At 41.2% G+C, this 12,187-nt stretch overlaps 1 protein-coding gene across 1 annotated transcript in view; it reads left to right on the top strand.

Moving 5' to 3' along the window:
• Positions 1 to 2,881: 2,881 nt before the first annotated feature.
• The window catches only part of LOC108784243 (putative leucine-rich repeat-containing protein DDB_G0290503), a 46,591-nt gene continuing 37,285 nt past the window's right edge, over positions 2,882 to 12,187 (top strand). Inside the window, exons 1-3 of the mRNA XM_018552991.1 lie at positions 2,882 to 3,127; positions 6,965 to 7,094; positions 11,036 to 11,334. Coding sequence (XP_018408493.1) covers positions 2,933 to 3,127; positions 6,965 to 7,094; positions 11,036 to 11,334 — 624 coding nt within the window. The 5' untranslated portion in view covers positions 2,882 to 2,932. The remainder of the gene's footprint in view (positions 3,128 to 6,964; positions 7,095 to 11,035; positions 11,335 to 12,187) is intronic.

The following is a 12,187-nucleotide window of genomic DNA, read 5'->3' as shown; positions in this document are numbered from 1 at the left end:
GCTGCTACCCCTCTGCGCCCTGCCGCCCCGAGGCCTGGCCTCGGTGGCCTTGTGGGGAATCCGGGCCTGCACGCAGGGTCCCTTCATCAGGGCGACATAGTGACCTAATGAAGGGACCTTGTGTGGCCCCGAAACGTTGGCTATCTGGTATATGTGACGCTATACATCAATAAATGTATACAAAGATTTGAAAACAATATCTTTTGTGTGCTGGTGATCTACTACATTCTCAAGCTTGAATCAGTGTTCATCACTACGACCTCCACATCTGCTACAGGTTATAGATGCTGAAAGGAGTGCAGGGGACACGTCTCTACACTCTCTTATTAAAAAGACAATCTTATATTCTGATTACAATATACAATCTTAATACTAAATACTGTCCCATTTCGCTTTAATACATTACATTTATTACACACAGTGAAAAATAGATGATCCCCCATGCAATATCCTTTTTCATTACTCTTACTTTGGTGGACTGATAATGCAGGGCACAACACTGAAGGAAATACATGAACCGTGTTTCCCCGAAAGTAAGACCTACCCCGAAAATAAGACCTAGCACTATCTTCAGGGATTTCTGTAATATAAGACCTTCCCTGAAAATAAGACCTAGCACTATCTTCAGGGATTTCTGTAATATAAGACCTTCCCTGAAAATAAGACCTAGCACTATCTTCAGGGATTTCTGTAATATAAGACCTTCCCTGAAAATAAGACCTAGCACTATCTTCAGGGATTTCTGTAATATAAGACCTTCCCTGAAAATAAGACCTAGCACTATCTTCAGGGATTTCTGTAATATAAGACCTTCCCTGAAAATAAGACCTAGCACTATCTTCAGGGATTTCTGTAATATAAGACCTTCCCTGAAAATAAGACCTAGTGTCTTATTTCGTGCAAAAAAAATAAAAATAAGACGGTGTCTTATTTTCGGGGAAACACGGTATAACATAGGGTAAAGCGCCTTGAAAAGGACCCATTTTTAAAGTTAACACTACATAAAAAACAACATGTCAGCATTACCAAATCACATATTTTAAGTAAAGTAAGTAAAGTGCATCTTGCTTGCCATGCATGAAAAAAAAAAACACCTCACAAGCATAGCTTACCCTAGGCTAAGATCACATGGTTTCAGGCTACCTAGAGCATTATGGATGTGCCATGTGATTACAAACTATATAGAGTCTATTGTTTTCGGTTGCTGTCTGTAAGACTTCCGACAAGACAAGAAGAAAAGCAAAACTCAATTATTATGGCAGCCCCTACGGAAATATATAATTACAAACTGTGCACAGAAACAAGATTAACAGGGTGTGTTAAAAAATTAACACACTTTGATTAGGTCATTTACATCAAACTTGATCTGTTTTTTATGTATATCTAAAAACATTAAAAAAAATATTGTTACCCTTTAACAAAGAAACAATGGAGCAAGATAAGTAAATTATAGCTACAGAGATTAAGATAAACGATTGAAAAATGGTTGCAAGAAAATCACCAGGCATTTGGCAGCGAAAATCCGAACCCCACATAGGAACCCACAAAACTAGAAAAGGAACTCCCATTAGAAAAAAATTAAGCAACCCACTGCCAGAGACATGAAAATAGAGATGTCCAACACTTCAAGTGGTGCATTTATAGCTGAATGGACAGAAATACAGTGAGGGGAATCTATCAAGACTGGAGCAGCTGTGCATGGCAGCCAATCGGCTTCTCTGTTTCATTTTCAAATCTTAACTGAACAGACTGAAAAGATAAGCTGATTGGTTGTCCTGGGCAATGGCTCCAGGTTTTGTCTGCTTCAGTTTTGATAAATCCCCCTCAGTATGTTCTCTGTTCTACATGTGGTCCTGCAAAGTGACTTTAGAAACCAACCTGAAATGGGCAGAACAGTAGGAAAAAGTCAGGTATCAGAAAACAGTTATTACCAGGGATAGCTGTATGAAATACATTACACATCTGCCTTTAAATATGACCACACACCAGAAGATAAACCCGAAAACGTTATGCCAGCAACAAATGACCCTGTCACATTCTGAGTGCCCAGAATAAAGCTACTTTATAACTGACATCTAGGCCTTCATGCCTATGCCTGATCCTAATTAAGATAAAAAAGTAACGTATAAACATTTTTGGCAAATAGCTGAATGGGTTGTGCCAAAGTCAAGGACAGGAAAAAAGACTGTCTTATGAAGCAGCCATATTCGAATGTGCAATGAGCAGGCAAAACTCTTCAAGATCTTGTCTTCCTTATATCTAAAGTCTCGTAAGGTGGAAATCTGTGCTACACTAAGATGGTTGGAAGAGAGGTCACTCACATTGCAAAGCACAGAACCAGTAAACTGCAACTGGGCTGCCTTAACATCTGGGTATTTATTCAATTCCAGCATGAATCAGAAGCATGAAGTGGATCGAAGCATAGTTCTTTCTTAAGCTGGCCATACACCTGTCAGATGGAAAAGGTGCAACAGATTCCTCCATCTACACTTAACTGTGTGGATGGAGTAATCTCCACCTGGGCCAATCTGTTGCACTTTTTCCATCTGACCACAGAAAATCTGCAGATAATTGTAAGGTGTATGGGCACCTTAACAGGAACATAAGACTGGAATCTTTGTTTACACATTTTGAAAATGTTTAAAAGTGAGCAACAAATATGATCCTGGTAGTATATAATGTTTCTACACAAGGTCCACTTTAAGCAAGGATTGTACTCTGTATGGATAATAATAAGACTAAGAATAGTGATAGTGACAAATGGATATATAGTATATTATCTGATCTTCATTTTATTTTACTTTATTTTTACAGGTTCTTTATTTTACATCTCAGACTTATACTCCTGAACTAAGCGCAATGGCCATTAAAGTTGCTTAGCCATCTCTGCATCATTTTTGCTTATTCTTGTTTTTTTTTAACTTTGTAACAAATGTCGTACCGGGCAAACAATGGATATGTCAGTTTGCCTTCACGCTATGGTTATGGTTCCATAGAGAACTTTCAGCACCATCTGGATAATGGTAGGAGGTCTCCTCGGTTGACCTCCAGAGACCTAGGCAGCTGCAGGCATGGGCTGGAATCACCAAGACCTTTTGGTCTCTCAGAGCTGGAGAAGAACATTGCGGTGAGACTTATTCATAATCAATATATTGTTATTCTTGTTTTTTTTAAATCTAAAGCTGGCCATACACATATACAGAAGATTTTTTTCTAACAGATTCCCCAACAAAATTTAACAGGTTACCTCATCCAGGCTAAACAACTCTAAAGCATATGTAAACTCAGGTTCTAAAATCTCATATGTCAAAATAATTTCAGAAGTAATTTTCAATATTTATAAATCTAGAGCTATCATTATTAAAATGCATTCAAGGATGTGGAATTTTTTATTTTTTTTTCACAAAAAGTTTTATTAGTTTCAAATAGACATTACAAGAAAACATAAACTATACTTGAATAACTACAAAGGTATAGACAAAGAAAGCAGAAAATAATGTAGGAATTACATACGATAAAATATAATATTTAGGAATGAACAACCCTGGAAGACATAAAGGGAATCATATCAATATCATTACAGTAGTAATAGAGTAAACTAGGGATGTCCCGATGCCACTTTTTCAGGCCCAAGTACAAGTACTTCCCCTCATGTACTTGCCGATACCAATTACAGGTGACTTTAAATGATCCATAGTACAACTACATGTTCTGTACTATGGATCATGATTTAACCTATTCATGTTAGCAGCGGGGAATTGTAACTCTATTGCTGGAGTGTAGTGGAGGTATGTGCTGTATATATGTACTACATATACATTACACACGTCCAGTACACTATAGCAATAGATTTACAGCCAGCCCCGTCCCAGCTTCCCTCACTCACAGTTTCACGCCGATCCCTGTTGCCTCACGCGGTGCCTCTCGTAGTCGGCGCTGGGCAGGATCGCTTCATCGCTTCATCGCATCTCGGTGCTCAGCTTGTGGGAGGCGCTTACAATTCTGCCCTGCTAACATGAATAGGTTAAATCATGATTCATAATACATATACAGCACATACGTCCAGTACACTGCAGTAATAGAGTTACAATTATCCCCTGCTAACATGCATAGGTTAAATCATGATCCATAGTACATAATAGTACATAACATGTAGTTGTACTACGGATCATTTAACCCATTCATGTTAGCAGGGGATCATTCTAAATATAATGCTGCAATGTACGGGACATTTGTGCTGTATATGTACAGTACATATAGATATACAATTCTGCACTGCTAACTTGAATGGGTTAAATGATCTGTAGTACAGGGCTACATATCATGTACTATGGATCATTTAACCCATTCATATTAGCAGAGGATAATTGTAAATCTATTGTTGCAGTGCATTCTATATGTCGTATATAGTGCTTGTACATATAGAGTGCCTGCAACAATACATTTACAATTATCCTCTGCTAACATGAATGGATTAAATGATCCATAGTACAGGGCAACATATAGAACATTTAATCCATTCATGTTAGCAAAGTATAATTGTAAATGTATTGTCTGCACTGTATGAGCAGTGTGTACTCTATATATACTCTATATGTAGTACATATAGAATATATACTGCTCATACAGTGCAGAGAATACATTTATAAATAAACTTTGCAGCATAATAGTGTTCCCCCCCCCGCCCTCACTCACTGTGCCGGAGAGAGCAGTGACGTAGCAGTGACGCGACGCTCGGTGAGGTAAGTAAGGAAAAAAAAAAACAACGCAAGCTTCGGCGCTAGGCATCGGGGCATTTTGACAAGTACAAGTACTTGTCAAAATGCCTTGTATCGGGCCCGATTCCGATGCTAGCATCGGTATCGGGACATCCCTAGAGTAAACCATTGAACCAAAAATAGAGGGCAGCGTTTAAATTCAATACTAAATAAGTACTAACTATAATCGCAGGGGATACACATAACCCATCAAATCCGCTGAAGGTCTGGGTCAAAATTCAACGAACTATCAAAGGTGATCCAAGGTTCCCAAATTTTCTCGAATTTAGTGTAGGAATCATCCAAGATAGCTGTCAATTGTTCATTTATCAGCACACCTGTGATGCGTTTTTTAACCTCCACATAACTAAGTTTAGGGGATTTCCAGGATCTAGCAATTGTCTGCTTAGCAGCCATGAATATGTTGGAAATCAAGCATTGTTGATCCTTGTGCAAACCAGTTTATGGGCTTATGTAGAAGTGCTTCCCACGGATTTTTGATCAGATTACACTTCAATATAGTATTAATTAGAGCATAAATTTGGGTCCAGAAACGTTTAGCCCTAGGACAGTCCCACCAAATATGTTTCATAGTGCCTATAAGTCCACACTTTCTAAAACATTGAGGGGAATGAGAGGGGACGAATTTGTGGATGTGGGACGGTGTGTAGTGGAATTTAAAAAAAAAACTACTTATCCAAGGACTAAAGCGGGGGCCCAATCTACTTCTCCCTCATGACAATCTACTTGTCATACAAAAATGTATTTTTTTACCAAAACCGTATTTAGCCATGCTAAGAAGCGCCTCTCATTGGTCAGCGCAGTCACCTAACTGCACTGACTAACAAGTGCTCACTATTTGTGAGCAAAATCCATAGCACAGGGCTACGCCAGATGGCAATATGGAGACATTTCACCAGCACACCAATGATCAATTAAATAAGTAAAAGTCCATTTATTGAAGGAACACCGCCATTCAAAAAATGTTTTTGAATGGCGATGTTCCTTCAATAAATGGACTTTCACTTATTTAATTGATCATTGGTGTGCTAGTGACATTTCTCTATATATTCAGTTTTTTCACGGTGCCATCTGTGGTCGCTGCAAGCACCCACCTGTATATCAGGTATTTCTACCTAGTAAGGAGTGCAACAAGATACTTGTTCTAGATGGCAGTATGGGGCACAGATAGTACACCCGTATGGGCTGAAGGGAAGGACCGTTTCCTAAAAGTTTAATATAGCGGGGGGGATGGTTCAGATTTCAGTGGTTAATTCCATTTTCCCCAAATTACGTGGGAAAGTGAACTTAACCTGTAATGCACATTGTGCGTGATAAAGAGCACCTGGCTACCACAATATGGCATACTGTGGAATGGGGGCAGCCCTCAGCATGCACACACACACACAATGCCCTACCCTTGCGTTTCTTTTTATGCAGATGGTGGGGACGGCTGGGTTGGTTTTATTTTTTTTTATTTTTTTTTACTTTTTTTCATTTTGATTTATGTATATTTATTTATTTTTTACTTTTTTATAACTTTTTTCATTTTTTTAAATTTATATTTATTTTATTATTTTTTTACTTTTTTTACCGTTTTATTTTATTTTTGTCTGCACTTAAAGCAGAACTATGAGGTGAGTGATCACGTTGTTCGAGATCATTGACTGTCAGTTACCGTACCCCGCAGGGATTCCCTCCCCTCTCCGATCCTCCAGCGCTGACTGGAGAAACGGATGAGGAGGGGGCGGGCACAGCTGGCTCTGCCTCTAGATAGGAGATATGAGTCGAACTCCTTCTGCACTTCGGAAATCAGCTGTACAAGCCTGAAGTGAATAGCTGAACAGCGTTCGGCTCACTTCACTTCGGGTCGGTTATTCACTCGGCTGCCTTCGGCAGCTTTGTGAATAACCTTCTAAATCTTTTAAGTGCACTGGAAAACAAAGTAAATGTTTTAGTTCCATAGATCATATTTTATGGTGATGTCAGTCTGTTTTCTGTAAGAAAAAATTGTATGCTTCTTAGGGCCACCATCTAATGTCTTTCGGTGGTTTAAGAATAAACAGTCACATTTTTTCATGCATATTTCATTTGTGTTTGTAGGATCTGATAAATGATCTCTTTATAGTGTTGTTTAGATGGTTTTGATAGCTGTAGCTTTTGATTACTTGTTTTTGTAATATCTTGCCTGAATAATTCCCCAAAAGGCAGCTGGGCACATAGAAACAGAAAACTGGACGGGTCAGTGGAAAGATTACCCTAGAGGGCCTATGAGTCCACGGCATACAGACAGAGCAAGATCTGTCAGTCCCCTGCGTGGCATCCACTCCTTGGAATGTTACAGGTACAGTGAACAATGAAGCAAACATCTAAACTGTAAATAGAGAGGTTACATGTGTGCAAACAGTAAAAGCCTTCTTGTATTCCTCCAGTTATGTTTATTAAAGTTGTTGACTGATGATCTCTAAATGTAACCACAAGGGACAATCCTTTGTTGATTAAGCCGCAAAGTGACATAAAAATGAATTCATGAATTCAGTCACAATTACAGCACATTACTCTTCATTTCCTTTAGGCCAGCCAAAGTCACAAGAGTGATACTTGTTCTGGCCGATTATGGTTGAATCAGGAAATAACTTTGGCAACAAATGATCGTATCAAAATAGATTTTCCCAGACACTCACTATTGTTTCAAAGAGAAAGGGAAAACACCATAGGTGTCTTCTCAATGCCTAAACATGCATGCTTGGCCAAAATGATTGTGCATGTTTGTGTCCATATTAAGCTGCAGAATGACTGCAATCCAATGTTGGCTGCTGTGTTTTCTGCAAAATGAAAGTGGCTTGTTTGTCTAAACACGTAGGCATGCACAGCCTATTGCATTAGGATGTGCACACAAAAGTACAAACACACATACAAATATATATAATTAGCTATAATTTTGCGCTGAAGTTGCTAGAGGGCCAGACCATTATAAATAGGGAAGCAGGTTGTTTACCACGACAGTAGAAGTGATTTTTTTCTGAAGATATGGGTAAACAACGCGATTTAACAGCCTTTGAACGTGGGATGATTGTTGGCGCTCGGAGCCATGGAGCGAGTATCAGCAAAACAGCAGAATTTGTTAAATGTTCAAGAGCAGCTGTTGTTAAAGCATTTAAAGACTGGACTGTCAGCCAAAAATCTGGGTCTGAACGTGCCAATTGTGGCCGTCAGCGACTTGTGAATGTTAGGGCAGAATGGAGAGTGGCAATTCTGGTACAAGACAACAGAAGGGCAACAGTGTCAGATTCCTCGCATCACCTTTCAACATCTCGTGGAGTCACGAGGCGGCCCAACAAAGTCATTCGTGGAGTCATCTCGTGGCCCAACGAAGTACTGATGGGGTGGTCATAATATATTTATTATTTTTCACATACATAGACTTGAGGCATCCTGGATTCCCATCTCTTCAACTGTCCCTTCCGTGTTCCAGCAGGGATGCACCCGTCTGGCTTCCTGAATGGATGGGAGGCCTGGAAAGCTGCAGCTATGCTCAATTGAAGCTTGCTAGGCACAGATGACTGTGGCTGTTATGTGAGGAATGAAAGTGGCAAGTGTTGCTGTATGGATTGCCACCTTTTCTTGAAGTGAAAACCCGAACACGCTAGCAGCCCACAACAATTTTTTTGGCAAATATACAGGAGAGAGAATGAGGAGAGATGGCCAGGATAGAGAATGAGGAGAGACAGCCAGAAAAGAGAGCGAGGAGAGAGAGACAGCCAAGAGAGATAGAGCCAGGAGAGACAGCCTGGGGAGCGAGGAGACACAGCCAAGAGAGCAAGGAGAGACAGTGAGAAGCGAGACAGCCAGGAGAGAGAGTGAGGAGAGACAGCCAGGAGAGCAAGGAGACAGCCGGGAGAGCAAGGAGTCAGAGGAGAGACAGCCAGGAGAGACAGCCAGGGGAGAGAGTGAGAAGAGAGCCAGGAGTGTGAGGAAAGACAGCCAGGAGAGAGCGAGGAGAGACAGCCAGGGGAGAGAGTGAGGAGAGACAGCCAGGAGTGTGAGGAAAGACAGCCAGGAGAGAGCGTGAGATGAGAGACAGCCAGGATAGAGAGTGAGAAGAGACAGCCAAGGGAATGAGCAAGGAGAGACAGCCAGGAGAGAGAGGGAGAAGAGACAGCCAGGCGAGTGAGCAAGAAGAGACAGCTAGGAGAAAGAGCAAGGCCTGACCACCAGGAGAGAGAGCGAGGAGAGACAGCCAGGAGAGAGAGGGAGAAGAGACAGCCAGGCGAGTGAGCAAGAAGAGACAGCTAGGAGAAAGAGCAAGGCCTGACCACCAGGAGAGAGAGCGAGGAGAGACAGCCAGGAGAGAGAGGGAGAAGAGACAGCCAGGCGAGTGAGCAAGAAGAGACAGCTAGGAGAAAGAGCAAGGCCTGACCACCAGGAGAGAGAGCGAGGAGAGACAGCCAGGAGAGAGAGGGAGAAGAGACAGCCAGGCGAGTGAGCAAGAAGAGACAGCTAGGAGAAAGAGCAAGGCCTGACCACCAGGAGAGAGAGCGAGGAGAGACAACCAGGAGAAAGAGGGAGGAGAGACAGCCAGAAGAGTGTGGAGAGACACCACAGGATACCCCCCTGCACCTTATCCCCCACTTATGAAAACACAGAACTTCCACCTCACTCCCGTGACACCACAGGATACCCCCTCCTCATCAGTAACACCACAGGATATTGCACCCCATAGCATCACAGGATACACTTTCCTCACCCCCATGACACCACAGGATACCCTCCTTCACCTCCATGACACCACAGGATACCCTTCCCACACCCCCCATGTCACGACAGGATACCCCTTCATCACCTCCATGACACCACAGGATACCCCTTCATCACCTCCATGACACCACAGGATACCCCTTCTTTGCCTTCATGACACCACAGGATATCCTTTCTCACCCCCATGACACCTCAGGATACCTCTTCCTTGCCCCCATGACAGTACAGGATACCCCTTCCTGGCCTCCATAACACCAAAGGATACCCTTTCTCATCCCATGACACCACAGGATACCCCTTCCTTGCCCCCATGACACCACAGGATACGCCTTCCTCGCCTCCATGACACTGCAGGATACCCCTTCCTCGCCTCCATGACACCACAGGATACCCCTTCCTTGCCCCCATGTCACCACAGGATACCCCTTCCTCACCCCCATGACACCACAGGACATCCCTTCCTCACCCCATGACACCACAGGATACCCATTCTTCCCCTATCTACCCGGGATAATATCCAATAATTGTGTTCTAATGTGACATTCTCTGCACATACATTGAGGTTGAGGCAAATCGGCTGTTCACTCTGCAAGGGAATTTACACATTGCAGGAAAAGTTTTCCTTAGCCTGGCGAATGTGGTAAAAATTCACTTTGCAAAGAATACTCAATTATGTGCAAGGAATTTAAAACGATTGAGGGATGGAAGTCAGTAGAGCTTCACTTCATTCACTAAAATAAGGGGAAACATCCTGTGCAAAGTGCCAATTCCCATCCAAAGTGAACACACTATTTGCCATTGAATGTGATGTTTCCTTTATTTGTTTACTATTGGTTTAAAAGACTGCCTAACTAGAATACATTTTTGCTATGATTGTTTTTTTAATGTGGCTATTAGTGATGCATACTAATGCGAATGCTCCAATACCAAACACCAACACCGGCGCTTTAATTATTCAAATTGAAGCAGCTGCCTTATTCTGCATTACTGTATAATGCTTTGCTGGGATTTGTAGTCCTCTAAAGCTGGTGCCATTCTGCATTGCTGTATAACGTATTGCTGAGATTTGTACTCCTCTATAGCTGGTGGTATTCTAGATTGCTATATAATGTATTGCTGAGATTTGTAGTCCCTCTACAGCTTGGAGTCAGTGGCAAAACTACCAGGGTTGCAGCGGTACCGGGCCCTGGCACTCCACTACTGTCCTAAAAACATTAGTCTGAATTGTTTTAGAAAAACTGTCACATGACACTAAAAACAAAGGTATTGGTAATTGGTATCTGTAAGTACTTGAGGAAAAGTATCGGTATTCGTGCTCGGTCTGGAAAATATGGTAATCAGTACATCACTAGTAGATATATATTTACTAGTAGCTTACAGATGGCCTTTATAGTTTCTGTGCGGCATTATATTTTTCAGTAAACCTTCATCTTATTTATTGCTGTGTATAAAATTGTGCTTTCTGTAGTTTGTTGTTGTTCTATCTGTCTCTAATTCCAGTAAGCTGCCAACCAATACAGATTTTGCCAGAAATCTATCCAGCCCTACCATTTCAAGGAGAAATTCTTTGTCTCGCCTTTCCACATTGTCTCCAGAAGAGTCAGTCTTGGAGCTATCCATGACCCGTAGGGGATGGAGTGGGTCAGAAATGGACCTCAGGGCATCTCTCTCAGAAAGTGCCCAGAAACGTGTAGATCTTGTACAGCGCTTGAGGGAGACTCAAGGAAAACTGGAGGAGCAATCAGAGGAAATCAGAATGCGGGATAAAGAGCTGGAAATGAGCCGGGCAAAAACAGAGCTACTTGCCCTAAAGCAGAAAGTAAGAAAATTAGTATCATATCCAGGTTATATGATGTTAGTCATAGCATGCACAGACACAGGCACAAGTTGTGTGCAGAATAAACCATTTTAGCTCTAATCTTTCAATAAATACTTCAGCCCAGAAATTCAAATATCTCATACTTATGAATGAAACATTTAAGTGTATAGTGCATTTGTTTATTGTAGTTTTTCCAAATATTTTCTCTATTTGCTAGATTTTTTTTCTACACAACTGAATGAGGCAGCTCAATGAGTGCCAGAAACTGTCATCAAGGGCAAAATTGTGCTGGAATTTCTTATAAAACTGCACAGTATGCACTATTTAAAAGCTATATGAATGAGCCCTGTCCTAAAGCTGGCCACATCTCCTTTGGAGTTTCCAGCAACTGGTAACCCTAAAGGAGACTGTAGTTCCCTAATACACACACAAAAAAAAAAGGCCTACTTTACTGGATATTCATTTTTTATATAGGACTTTAGACAATATGGTTGTTAGTAAATCTTACAGAGATTGTAAAGAAAATGTACAATTAGTGTTTAACCTGTATAGCCAGTTTGAGCTGTACTGAAAGGTCAGTTCTAGGATTGTCTATAATATATTTGTTATTTGACATAGCAATGGTAGTTTTCAAGTCTCATGGCCTTTCTTTGTTGAAAATAACAGTGATTATGGTGCATAACAATTATTGATGCTTAGTGAATTGAGCCAACAGTTTGCAGAGTATCCCCTGGTGTGGCTTTCCTTTATAAAATACACTTTGCCATTTGTGTTTTTACTACCCCATGCTTCTATAAAAATGCTTTCCTTTTTTTGAATGTTTTTTTTTTTTTAACAAACTATCATATCTAAT

The sequence above is a fragment of the Nanorana parkeri genome, unplaced genomic scaffold, assembly GCF_000935625.1.
Source record: "Nanorana parkeri isolate BGI_ZX_2015 unplaced genomic scaffold, ASM93562v1 scaffold105, whole genome shotgun sequence".
Classification (NCBI taxonomy): domain Eukaryota; kingdom Metazoa; phylum Chordata; class Amphibia; order Anura; family Dicroglossidae; genus Nanorana; species Nanorana parkeri.
Note: the sequence above shows the minus strand (reverse complement) of the source record. Positions and strands in the feature narration are given on the sequence as shown.